This window comes from Telmatherina bonti (genome assembly GCF_933228915.1).
Source record: "Telmatherina bonti genome assembly, chromosome: 22".
NCBI lineage: Eukaryota > Metazoa > Chordata > Actinopteri > Atheriniformes > Telmatherinidae > Telmatherina > Telmatherina bonti.
In genome coordinates this window covers 17288443-17301714 of record NC_136631.1, presented here as the reverse complement: position 1 = coordinate 17301714, position 13272 = coordinate 17288443, and the positions used below count along the sequence as shown (strand labels likewise).

Here is a 13272-nt window from a genome sequence, read left to right as displayed (position 1 = left end):
CAAAGGGAATTTTTGTGTATAAAACATGATTCCGTTTGAAGTTCCATAAGATATTTTTTGCTTATGTGACACTACAGTTCGAGGCTGCTTTATTATATTAACAGTTTGGAAACTGCCAAACTACATATCTTTCTGTAAGCAGAAAAATGAAGAAGTGAAACAACTTGTTTCCCAACTGTTGTTAAAAGTGAGATCTAATTGCTTCTGTATAACAGTGTAGTTCCAGTTTATGTCCTTTGCGGGGCACTCAAGCTCAAAGTTAGAATTTGCATTGGAAATCAGACCTTTTGTACTGTTTTTATTTTACTGGTTTAAACTCTTCTGTGACTAGGTTAGCTCTAAGGACCTCTGAAGTGACCCCAGTTTCAGAACTGTTAACATTTTTTTGGAGTTGCCCATTACACCATTTGCAAATGAAATACTTTTGTAGTTTGTGGGATTTGCACAGTATCACAACACACATTTAAATTTTTAATGAACTTGTCGCCTTTTAATGAATTCAAAGAAGAAACACATCTGATTTTGTGGCTTTAAAAAGTCTGTAGATAAAAAGTGCAACGATGCTTGTGGGTAGAACTGTCAAGTCACTCTGAACCCACATGTTACAGTGCATTTGTTAGTTCAAGGCAACAGAAACAAGCAAAAATTAAAAATACAATTTTAAAAAGTTGCATTAAGCCACAAAGTTTCTTCCTGTTTTATTTCAAATACACAACATTAAAACTGCACACAGATTCTATGAAAAGTTCGTAGCTCATCCCAGCCGAGTTGTATGGCAACACAGATTTTTTTTTCTGCTTATAGTTAATTATGCATAGCATTGAGTATTCAACCTTTCTATTTCTGAGGCAGTAATTCGAAGCACAAGATTCCTGTTAATACCCATTTTTCTGAGTTTTTCCCACAGATAATCAGTAAATTCCAGGCCAATAAGAATGCCGTGAACAGCTTAAAGGAAACTACGTGGTAGAATTGGAAATCCCTGAACTAAAACAAAACAGTTTCAAGCCTGAAGGAAAAGTATTTCCTGGGAGAGATCATAAAGCTATCCTTAAATGGATAAAAAGCAGTTTGGGACAATGGTGGTTTTTCTTGAGAGCTGAGTCATGTCACAACCTTAAGCTTTTATTGGAATAAAACAGAGGCCACAATAACAATTCCACTGTCCTTCCTTTCTGCCTTTGGCATCAGGCATCTTTTTAAGAGAACTGAGGTGTGTCTCGTAGCTGCTCATAGAGCTCATAAATGTGTTTCAGATTTGTTGAATTCTAACCATTTAGTCAGTTAAGAGGGCAGCCAGAAGTGCAGGGTAGTTTGGTGTCCCCCAACCGGTAACGGGGTCCCATGATGGTGCAGCACAGAAGCCCTTCCCCTGGACCTGCTCATCCAGACAGCCCAGATGACAACCTTCCATCACCTGAGGACAAGAATGCATGGTGCTTAGGAAATGGATGGTTGCAAAACGAGAAACTTTTTTTGTCTTTTTTTCCAGTCGTAGGTCTGAATGTTTTCTGTTCTTCACTTGCACTCAGAGAGGAAATGAAAGCTTGACAGCAGATATAACTTACATCAAACAGGCCCTGTCCTTTGAGCTTGTAGAGGCGAGGGTTGAGAAAGCCCAGGGTGGGCAGGCCCTTCAGCAAACGCTGTCCATTTACAAGCGAAAGCATGCCTCCAACCACCGGGGTTGATGCCTTGAGGGTTAAGCAACAAGGAAGTACAAAATCAGAACATTTAACTCTTGTTCAATTTGTACTTTTTGAAAAAATGTGATGAATGTGACAGCCTCTCTGCAACCTGCAAAGGCAAACATTTGCACAATATTTCAAATCATATGGCTCTTAGTCTGCTGCTTTTTTCATTTAAGAGTTTAGAAGCAGCACTTGTTCTGTTTTCACAATTAAAAAGGTAAAAATATGAACTTCTTTCCAAATAAATGAGCACTTAAAATACCTCAAGACTGGACAAGAATCTACATTTTCTGAAATGGTTTATTCTCTAAATCATCAAATTAATGTGAATTCTTCATCAGCTTTGATCGAACATCAAATGTCTGTTTAGAATAAAAGGTAACAATTTAAAAAATATTTTACCGAGGTCCCAGACACCCATGGGACAGGCACTCTGTTGATGACCACCCAGTAATTATCAGACAGGGCAGCCAAGTCTGGGTAGGCCCGGCCACTGGTGTTGAAGTATGACTGAGGGGGGAGCGTTGCTGCAACAGTCTTTAAGTATCTCTGAACTGCATTGACCTAAGGAACACAAATAAGCAACAAACAGAAAAAATGATTACTAAACACATATAACTGATAACTGGATAGCAAAAAGCTTGATTTGATGATCTAATATTAGCACCTGGTAGTCTGGCATCTTGAAAACATTGCTGAAACCTCCTCCGCTGATGTAATCTGTGACTTCGTATGTGACTTTAAAGGGGTTCTTGAATGAAGTTCCTCCAACTGTCGTCACATATGGGCTTGGCGCAGGGAGAGCACACTGTTATGCACTCATAGAGCATTTTTATTTAGATGTATTCAATTTTTTAAAATCTTAAAATAGTTTTATAGATATCCCACCAAGAATCTATTGTAGGTTACACATGTAAAAAAGGCCGCTTGCAGAATCTGTAGTTACCTTGAAGCAGGAAAACTGGGTCTGAAAGAGTTCTGTTGTTTCCCCATATGTCTGCATCCAGCACCGCTGTCACCTGATCACAGGATCAGAGGTTAAGAATGATGTTACAGGTAATCATGTGGTTAATATAACTTGCACTTCTCAAGTTGTTGCATGAGGACAGAGTTAAGTCTCAGTCAGCTGATATGTTGTCAAGAAGGTCATAAATTTCATTGTTGTTGTGACATAATCAACACCCTAAAAGCCATGGAAAAGAAACTTTCCAGTTCTCGACTGAAGTAGAGGACCGCAAGAAATCATTTCAACAGACCTGGTCAGGCATTAAACATATTTGCACGCATATTTGTTACACAAAAATGTTGTGAAAATCTCATTTCCATAGATAACATGTGAAAGCTGCCCCACACACACAGACAAGGCTTTTGTTAAGGCATTAAGTGTCGTGTTTTGCTGATAATTCATATAAGCTTGTGGATCACGTTCCACAAAGTTTCTACATTAGATACAAGTTATCTGAAGAATTCGCCCAATACTGACCAGAGGCAAAGAGCAATGAGATCCCTCTGACACCAGCCTTCATAAACTCTGTGTTGATGCGTGTCATGTAGGCTGCAGACAGGCTGTCTTCATCGTCTCCGTAGCTGATAGTGTGAACCCAGGGCAGGTCAGACATGTTGCTGAGCAAGACCATCCATTGCAGAAAGGGCTCCTGTGACTCGTGACGACCTGGAGGTAAACAGAAACACAGAGGCAGTAGAAATAAAACTAAATGTTAGTGAGTCTGCTTGTAAAAAAAAAGGTTAAAAAAAATTCTCAAATTAAACAAAAAGTAAGATATAATCTTAGACTAAAACTGCATTTCATAAACTACTGCATGAAAATGTTTGTAGCCTTTCCTCTAAAGTTCACGAACCTGTGTTGGACTTGGTTGCTACAAGCCACCAATGGATTTAAAGCTTTTCTTAATGGAACAGACTACATTTTTCAACTCAGTATAGATTACACAAAAGACCTATCCACTGACCTGTTTATTCCTCTTGACAATAGAAAAGGCAAAATTATGTTAAAGTATGCACACAAAGCTTAAAAAAGTCTAATTAATTTAGACCTGGATTAGTGAAGACCCATGTAGGAATGTTGGCCCCTGTGCTCATGATGTACTCAATATCCAGACTGGCTTCCAGACCAGCCTTTCCTCCTCCCTGGGTGCCTACAACTCGATCCACCTTTGAAAGATGCTGGAAGGTCCCACCAAACATCTTCATGAATTCAGCCAAGTCAGCAGGGTGGTAGTACTGCTCCAAAAACTGGAAGAGAAAAACAAAGTTAACTATTTTTTATTTTTTTGCTTTTGTCTACAAGCCATGCATAATATTTAGTCACACACTGATCTCTTAAATGGACCATACTTGGGCTACTGCCTGGCTATTGTTCTGAGCTGATCCCACATCAGTTGCTGTGAGATTGTAGCGAGTCCTCAGGATGGCAGGAGTCACTCCAAGGTGCACTCCTGCCTTTGAGTTATGATGCTTCTTGCCAAGTTCCTTTCCTCTAGGCGGGATACGATGAAGCCCTCCAACTGTGAAGGCACAAATCCAGCTATGTTAGAACAAATCTAAACCTACTTATATGATATTTATTGATGAAAGAAAATCCTGCTAAAGAAATGCTGCTCACCAAAATCAAGGTGCTGGTGAATATCATCATGAACAGAATATGGAGCTGAAGACCTCACTATAGAGTGGCCATCTCTGGTATAACGATGGAACCTACTTCCTGGAAGTAGCGTCTCTGCAATCCTCAATTTAAAAAAAAACAAAAAACATAAAAACACATTAAAAAAAAAAAAAAAAGCATTACTGATTACCTTGTATGCTGACAAATATATTTTCATGTTTACTAAGATTATAAAAATGAGTTTACGTCAATCAGAAAGTTTACTTTGGGCATCTGTGTGATTAGCACATTCCTTACTGGGTAAGTTTTCATTTTTTAGTCTAAAAGCTGTCTTGGATTTCTAAATTGTAGTAGACTACCTCATGATATGTGATTTTTTTTTTTAATAACAACAGAAAGAGGAAATGCCTCATGAGCACAAGCAAAACCTTCTCACAAGATTTCTGTCTTTCAGGAACTTGTGCAGAAAAGTAATCAGAGTTTTATCTGTGTCAACTCCAAGCTGGTCCAGTAACAGGAACAAAAGTAGCCAAAAAAAGATGTGCTTACTCTGCAGTCATGGCGCACTGTAAAAAGTCCTGAGTGCGAACAGTCAGGCAGTTTGAAATCCCATGACTCTGCAGCCAGTGACGCACCATTTTCTGTGTGAGTTCAGATGGACGTACAAGAGATGCTACTTCCTCCAGGCTGAGATGTTTACCTGTACAAGGCGAAACCAAGCCAGGGTCACACATTTTGTTGCACAAGATGTCAAAATTTGATTTGTAAGTTTTAAAAGAATTAGATTTAATATGTCCGTGCAAGTCATTCTTCACATCCTGTATTTTCATAGTAGCGTAAACAGTCTGAGCCCTACCATACTGAGCTGAATCAGGGTCTGACAACAGTCCAAGTGTTTCCTCCAGCAGCTGGACATTCTGCTGCTTCAGGGCAAAGATCAGTTCCAGCTCCTCTGACGGTTCAACTCGACCAACATGAGTCCAGTCTTCTGGTATCCTGAAGAAAAATGAAAACAATATTTAACAATGCTATAATATATTGGTTTACAGGACATTTGATAAAAAAAAAAAAAAAATTTAATTTGATTATTGCATCTAATTACATTGAATGTGTCAAGACGTGTATCTATCTTTCATAATGTTCATGAGGGTTTTTCATAAACTAAAATCCAATCCAGATTAGGATTATATTTTTAAAGGGTTTGGTTCAAATCTTTACTGCTGACTTGATCAGTCGACTTTACGAGATACCTACATGGTTATTAAAGGATTTGAATATCAAAATGGAAGTGGGATAAAAAGAATTGTAGTAATTCATAGTTTGTTTTTGTTTTTCTAATGTAGACTTCTTATCCAGCAATTTTGCTGTTGAGAAATTTCAGGCTGCTGTCAATAAGAAAGCTTGACCTTGAAATCATATATAATAAAACGTTTAGATAGGAAGAGAAAATAATCTTGGTTTTAAAAATAATAAATCAAAAGTCAGAAAAAAATCTTTAAAGTTCACTCACAAGACGTCTTGGTCATATTCCAGAAATCCGCTCAGAACCAATGAGCTGGATAACAAGGTGATGCAAAAGACCAGTCTGATGGAGGGACACAGGAAGAGTTGTAGTTTAGGAAGTTAGATTGTATAGATGAATTTTTAACTAAAGAGACCCGGAAGACTGAAGAAAACACAGCAAGTCAGAAAGCAGCCACTGTTATTATTTCAGGGTCATAAAGACAAAAGCATTTCTTTTCTCTTTCTATGTCGTCTGAGTGGGATTTAAAACAGGTCATGGTAAAGGAAAAACATATTGCTCAACACAAATTTACAACCTTTGTCTGAAACGTTGTTTACGGGAGCTGTAACGTCACATTAGCTATTTAACTTGCTACGTTAGCAGCAGCTATCTATGTGGGTCATCACAAACATTAAATAACAACGCGCTTCACAAAAGTCATGTCGTTTGTGTTAGCTGTACCGTTTCTGTCTCTTGTTATCAAATGAAAATAGGTATGAACTTATGTCAAAACTCACAGTGTGTCCATGGTGTCCTCGCCTGCCTCTTTAGTTAACCTGCCTGTTCCCTCCAGGCTGCGATCTTACAATAGGACGCGATGGGTCACGTGACTTGTTTTCACGTGATTGACTACAACGTGTCTTATGTATTTTCACCCTACTTCGATACAATAACACGTTTTGAACAGTTTAATCACCACCTAGTATTCTTTTATTACGCATTTACGGGTTTGAGAATTATTCAAATTTAATTAAATATTATTACAAAAGAATTATAATCCAAAGAAACACAACAGAAAGGTAGGTACATGTCGGGGAAAAACCAATGCGTAAAAGTCATTTTATAAGGATTACTGAGGTACAGTATCTTCTGAATGCTGATGGAAGACCTTTTCAGGACCAGTATAGACTATAGAGTAATATTACTGGTTTGATGGGCTAGATTAAACTGTATAACAAGTCCAACCACATTTCTTTTTACAAACCTAACCCACTGGTTCTAGTTCAACCCTTGACTGAAACCAAACTTTTTTTCAAAACAGAACTAGATCCTCGTGTTACTTGGACCTAAAGTTAGAAGCAGGAAGGTTTTTTTTTTTTTTAGCTTTTCACCTACAAGTTATAAGCTAATACACATTTAAACAAAGAACAAACTGTGGGTTCACAGTTAACAGTGCAAGACAGTCTGTCCAGATACATTGTTCAACTTTCAGTGCTTTTTTAAAAATGTGGTTTGCAAAAATAGTTGACTTAAACTATGAATTTCTTTTTCCAAATCAAAAATAAAATCCGAGATTTTTGGATGGATTTTACATTTCATTTTGCAACCACGCCTTTTAGTGATGCTGAATTAGTTTAAGTTCATACTCTGCTTCCACTGCACCTGCAGGGAGTTTATTTCCATATTTCATAAAACAATATAGAAACCATCAGTAGGAATTGAAAAATCAAGGTTTATTGAACAGGGAATTACAACTGTGTCTAAAATAAGAACAAAAAAATATATATATATATTTACAGTGAGCTAATGGAAGTCACGAGAATCAGCCAGTAAGTGATTTTGTTTTTATTTTGCAACCAAATGTATTCATATTTTAATCCCATCAGTGCATGTGATGATTAAAAAGGTAAAAGGTCTGATCTGTAATCTGTACTGCTTATTGGGATTATTGTAGATCATTTCATTTTTGAAATGACAGTTAAACTTTAACTGCAATCAATTATCAGAGAAGTAAAAATCCTCCTCTCCACTTTCAGAGAGTGCTCCATCGTTTTCTGCCAGCATTTCCCAAACGACAAAGGTGTCATTTTCTGGTGGGGAATAAAAGAATAAAAGAGTCAGACTGAGTTGAGAAACAGTGACTACTTGCAGGTGCAGGTGAAGACACAGAAACAAAAATAGAAATTCACAATATCAGCTAGATGTCCCATTTCAGCCCAGGAATTAATTACAACAAGAAAAAAAAAGCAACTTTTATGTGAGGTTCAAGTCACTTTGAAAAATTCCCCAGCTTTACTCCAAATAATTTCTTACTTATGTATTTATATGTCAGAGCAGTACTTTCTCATCATTACCAGTCTTTATAATCTTTACTCTTTGCTCATTCTCCAATGGATGGAACGAAACCACAAAACCCTCCGAATAAATTGCCAATACACTGTGGTGAAGGATTTACAACAAATAAATAAACAATTCTGTGCCTGATCAGAGAATCTCCATATTGAAATATAAACTTTAACTCCAGGAGGGATTTTCTGCAACCAAGATGGATTCATATTTACAAAGTTCTACAACTTCTACATTTATTTGCTTCTGGTTAAACCTACAGACAATTTTTTTAAATGTCGTTCAAGCTTTTTTACTTTTTATCCTGTTTATTCTAAATCTTCCAAAACAAAGCTAGACATGATAAATTGTCAAAAAGAAACATGAAAAGTTTAACTAAAACTTCTATTTTCAGATGAATAATCCAAATCCAGAATACACTTTATAAATAATTTAATGTATATTTTAAAATAACTGTTGCATTGCCCACCCTGTGATGGACTGGCGACCTGTCCAGGGTGTAACCTGCCTCGGACGGACGAAGTGAGTGACTTTGTCCTTTCCCTTTGCTACTGTGCAGGACTGAATCATGTCCAACATAACTCAGACGTTGCGTACCTGTGTTACCGCATCTTCTCATTCTTCGCTTCAGTGACGGTGTGGGTGTAAACTTGTGGAAGAAACCAAGGAAGGAGGTGATTTTCACAAACAGATAAAAGGTCACATAAATGACATTTCAGAAAAGACGACATGTTCAGAAGTAGTACCTTTGAAGGGGAGTTCTTGCACACATTGAACTGATTCTTTTTCATCCTTTTTTGTAGTTGATAGATGTATTTATCATCACAGTTTCTTGGATATAAAGAAAGAAAAATGAAAAAAAGACATAAATGAATGACGCAATGAGCTTTCTGCAGTTGGGTATAACTAATTTAAGATGCTCTTACGCGCTCGGAGAGCCAATCATGCCAGGAGTGAGATGCAGACACTGAGGAGTCTTCCCGTCAGGGAAGTGTGACGACATCGGGGTCTGAGGTTCCAGGTCTGACATCTGGAAGTCGCAATCATCACTCTGACACAGGGAGGGGATCTGCGTTTCCAGACACATTGAAAAGAAAACAGTTAGTCCTTTGTTTTCAATAAGATCACAGTCATTCATAAAACCTTTGTAAAAATGCAGTGAATTTAACTAACCTCAAAGCGTTTATTCTGCATGTAGGCTGAGCTAAAGGCATCATCGACGTTTTCTCTGGGCTGGGACTGTAACAACTGACGCACCTGCTGCTTTCTCCTTAAGGTTCCCGCTCGGGCAGTTATCACAGGAAGCTCTGCAACAGCACATATTCACAGCGTCTCAGATCATATCACATCTGATTTTTAATTAACAGACTTAAGGAAGCAGTTTAACTGGTTGGATCAAATATGACTAAACATGTTATTCTTTAATATGTTTTTTGGTCTACCTGGAAGTTTAGGTGCTGCCACCTTTTTTTTCGTTCTTTTAGGAGGAGTGTGGTATGTTCCCAGGGATGTGTGCTGTCTGTGGCACTCTTCTGCAGAACGTGTTCCTACCATCCTTGCTACATTTGCCCAGTAAGCCGTTATGTTCTTAGGATAGTAGGACACAGCCCTGGAAAACAGACACATAGACGCATTTATACACCTGTGGATGGACAGAAATATGTAAATCTGTGAGGATGCAGACTTACTCCTGCAGCGCCACAAGCTCTGCCTCAGTCCACTCATCTTCATCTTGTGCAATGATGGTCCTGTATTTATTTGCGTGGGCTTTCTTGCTGGACTGTTTTGACTTGAGAGGCTTTGCTCGTGGGGATCCTTTTGTGCTTTTCCTCTCTTTGCGTTTAGTTTTTGCCTCATCATGCTTTCTTGGTTCTCTGGTTCGCGCCCTCTGCGCTTTCCTTCCCTCCTCTGGGAACTCTGGTGACTGGTTTGATGATGGTTTGTGGTCTGACTGAGATTTGTTCCGATCCTTGCCACGTTTCTCAACATGAACTTCTTCCACTTCCTTCTTTTTCTTACTGGAAAACCCTTCATCGGACGACAGACGCTCCAATGTTTCATTGTTGGCCGGAGGAGATTCAAGGGAAGTTGCGACAGTTCCTTTGCTCCCGGACGCGCTCACCAAAGGCTTGTTGATGTCATGTGTTTTTCGTTTTGACCTCTGTGTTGAAGGATTACCTTGCTTTTGTGGGACAGCATTCACACACACATCTCTTTCTGCAACTGCGTTTAGACGCCTTTGGCTGGACCTCGTTCTTCTGCCACACCACTCCTCAGGGCTGCTAAGCATCTCCACAGCGGGTTCTGTTAAAATGGCCGGCTTCTCGTGAGGTCGAACCACCGCTTTCTTAAGTTTGTGGACTGCATTGACTTTCCTCACTGGTACTGCTGCCCTTTCAATTTTGGCTGATTTTCTTTGCTTCCAACCTGGGAAAACAGAGTTTTGTCAGGACGTGTCTAACTGATCCCAGCACTAAAACTACATTTCTCCTGACAAACTTACCCTTACTGCCGGGCACGATGACATGGACAGGTTTCTGAGATGCCCTGGGAGACACTGTTATAGAGGTCTCCTGCAAAAGAAAGGAAGGATTTGTTTGGTCTCCAATCTGTTATTTCACCCAAGTGTTCCCAGCTTTAAATACTTACAGACTGGAGAGTATCATAACATTCATGGATAGTAACATTCATGTGTGCATCTAAAATGACTCGCCCTCCTTTCCAGTAGTCCAAAGGTGGCTTGATCAATCGACCACTTCGAGACACTTTAGTCGAAGAGGATGAAGTGGGAGGACGAAACTCAGCTGAATATGAAAAAGAAAAAACAAGACAAACATTTTTAGTGCAGTCAACCTCAATTTAAATGCAGATGTAATTAGTGTTAAACAACAAGGCTGTTCACTTGCTTTCATTGTACTTACGTGTCTTAGTGGACTTTTGTCCATTCACAGAATGGCTTACAGAGGACACTTCGGGATTTGTTTTTGTTTTGCTCCTCCCTTCATTGTTTCTCTCTGCTCTGCAATAGAAGCAAATAAGAATTTAATAATTTAATAATTTCTCAAAATCAAACTTTTTTTTGTGGAAGAGCTTGGATGTAAAACTAAGGTTCTCACTCCCTCGACTCCTGCAGTAACTTCTCATAAAGCGTCTTCCAGTTTTGAGGAAAACCACTTGCAAATTTTTTCAAAAGCCACTTTGGAAAATCTGAAAGCAAATGTGAGAGGTAGATGAAAGAAATTAATCAATGTAATGTTGAACTTCGCAATAATTGGTTTGTTTTAGTCTTGACATCAAAAACTCACCTGAAGCAGCATTCATCTTCATCTTCCCCACTAAGATGTAAACTCTGCCGGAGACAGTCCTCAGCACCGAGTTGGAAACTCTTTCCACTATGATGTTGCTGTTCCAGGGTATGTTGTCTTCCCTGGATGGTGAAGAAAAGTAAAAAGAGAGAGAGGTAACACTTTGGATTAAACAAAATGTCTGAATCTTGATTATGAAATCTGATTTTTTTTTTTTTTTTTAAACATCCAAAGATATATACTTGTGGATTCCATCAACAAACAGGCCCTTGTGATTTTTCCTCAGGAACCACTCTTTGAGATAAATCACATTTTCCTGCCAAAAGAAAGAGAAACGGGGAGACAATCATTTTAAATGCAGCCAAACTTTTTGGTGTTTAAGTGCAGATTTAAATCTTTATTTACATCTTTTGAAAAAAAATTAAAAACCAAAATCCCAGACCTAATTACTCCTGCAGGAGAGCATGGACTTCTACTCACAAGTGGGAATTTCTTCTGCTTGGGCCAATAGTTGCGCTTGAACACTGGGTCCTTTGTCTTTGGTATGGAGATTTTTGGAGAATTGAGCACTAGTGGGTCTTCCAACAAAATAGGCTGAGGTGGTGCAGCGGGGATCAAGACACCCTCAGAGCATTCAGTGACTGATGGGCAATCAGATGAGTTTATTCTGTACGTGCTAACAGTAGTCATTCTTTCTGAAGCACTTTCAATGTTCTCCATCTTGCCCACTCTGTGTGCTGTGGAGAGAGAAGTGTCTCCTGAATGATGCAGATTTCATTTCAAAAGAAAATTCAATACAAACACACCTAAGCTGTGCAGCATTATACAGAAAACAATTCAATTTTTTAAAAAAAGAAAGAAAGAAAGAAAGAAAAAATTTAAAAAAAAAACAAAAAACAGTATAAACCAAATTCCTGTTTGGCTCTCTGCACTCACCCCCACCAAAGAGGTCCCTTTTGGTGCTGTTATGAGCCTCCTGTTGTTCCTTTTTGCTTTCCCTCTCCTTCATGTAAGCAAACATCTTGGCAGGGGACATTAGAGGAAGTGTTTCCCGAATAACACCACTACCTGTTCATAATTTCACAACAAACATGAAAGAAGACTTGAGTAAATGCCTCCTAAATGACAGCGTGATGGAGGAAATGCTACAAAAACTCACATTTCTCTATGCCGGATCTTGGTGGGAGCATGGGCTCAAGCAGGATGCCTGGCTGGTTAGAAGACAGTTCTCTGGTTTGACCAAAATCCTGCAGGATGTTGTTATGGGTGTTTTCTTCAACTAAAGCAAGGGCTTTCTTTTGCGGTGGCTGTATGCCTTCATTTCTCTCACGAGTGGTTCTAAAGCCTTTACTCAATTCTTGCTGCTCCCAATTTCTCTTTCTTAACCTCTTCTTGATTGGGGAAAACACATTTCCTGGAGACATGGGTTTGCTGAAGGGACAACTCTTAGTATTGACAGCATTTCTCCTGTGGTTTTCTACTGGTTGCCTCTTTTCTGGAGTTCTGCTGGGCACGTTTAAACCTCCCGAGTCTATGATCTGATGTGTCTTTTTGTCGATCTGATCTCTGTTGACCAAAGCAAGAGGCCGAGAAACAGCGGTAGACTCCAGGACAGCTGTGTCTCTCCGAGAGCATGCACGTACGTCTTCATTCCCCGGAGACGTCTCCTCCAATGGTCTGCTGCTGATCTCCGAGCAGGTATAATCGAAAGTTTTTTGAGGGCTTGATATGGGCGACAAAGTCAAGGCCCGCGCTTCGATGCGATAGGAACTAAATCCTTGATTCCCCTTGATCTCTTCGGACGTGAAGGCTCTCGATGCTGTTTTCTTGGGCGAGAGAAATCCTGCTCCGTGCTTCTCTCCAGCCTTAAACGGTATATCGTTACCTGTTAAAATCCCCCTATTTGTGCACGCGGATTCCTTCTGAACTTTAGATTTCAGCTTCGCAAACACCTTGGCAGGGGATTCAAAGCGTGGCTCCGAGTCTTGCCTTAAGTTAAAGGTAGCCATCACTGGAGGATGAATTTAACGGATTATAACACAACTCATGTTAACTAGCAGCTAGTTTACTAGCCTGCAAATT

The 13272-nt window shown here is 39.2% G+C and overlaps 1 protein-coding gene across 1 annotated transcript; it reads right to left on the bottom strand.

Annotated features, from left to right (window-relative positions):
• Window positions 1-434: 434 nt before the first annotated feature.
• On the bottom strand, window positions 435-6425 carry tpp1 (tripeptidyl peptidase I). Its single transcript, XM_079261856.1, has 13 exons — window positions 6337-6425; window positions 5825-5899; window positions 5171-5310; window positions 4864-5014; window positions 4315-4436; window positions 4047-4216; window positions 3746-3944; window positions 3175-3363; window positions 2638-2710; window positions 2359-2479; window positions 2094-2255; window positions 1569-1694; window positions 435-1417 (listed from the first exon to the last, which is right to left on the bottom strand). Exons 1-13 carry the CDS (start codon window positions 6345-6347, stop codon window positions 1277-1279), a joined length of 1680 nt encoding a protein of 559 aa, XP_079117982.1. The 5' UTR covers window positions 6348-6425; the 3' UTR covers window positions 435-1276.
• Between the last annotated feature and the right edge of the window lie 6847 nt (window positions 6426-13272).

What these genes read in the sequence shown, in the direction of transcription:
- tpp1 (XM_079261856.1), bottom strand. An exon ending in TCAAGATGCCAGACTACCAG is followed by an intron (nt 2,256 to 2,358) that starts GTGCTAATATTA and finishes TGTGTTCCTTAG; the next exon opens with GTCAATGCAGTTCAGAGATA. An exon ending in AAGGACAGGGCCTGTTTGAT is followed by an intron (nt 1,418 to 1,568) that starts GTAAGTTATATC and finishes TCTTGTCCTCAG; the next exon opens with GTGATGGAAGGTTGTCATCT.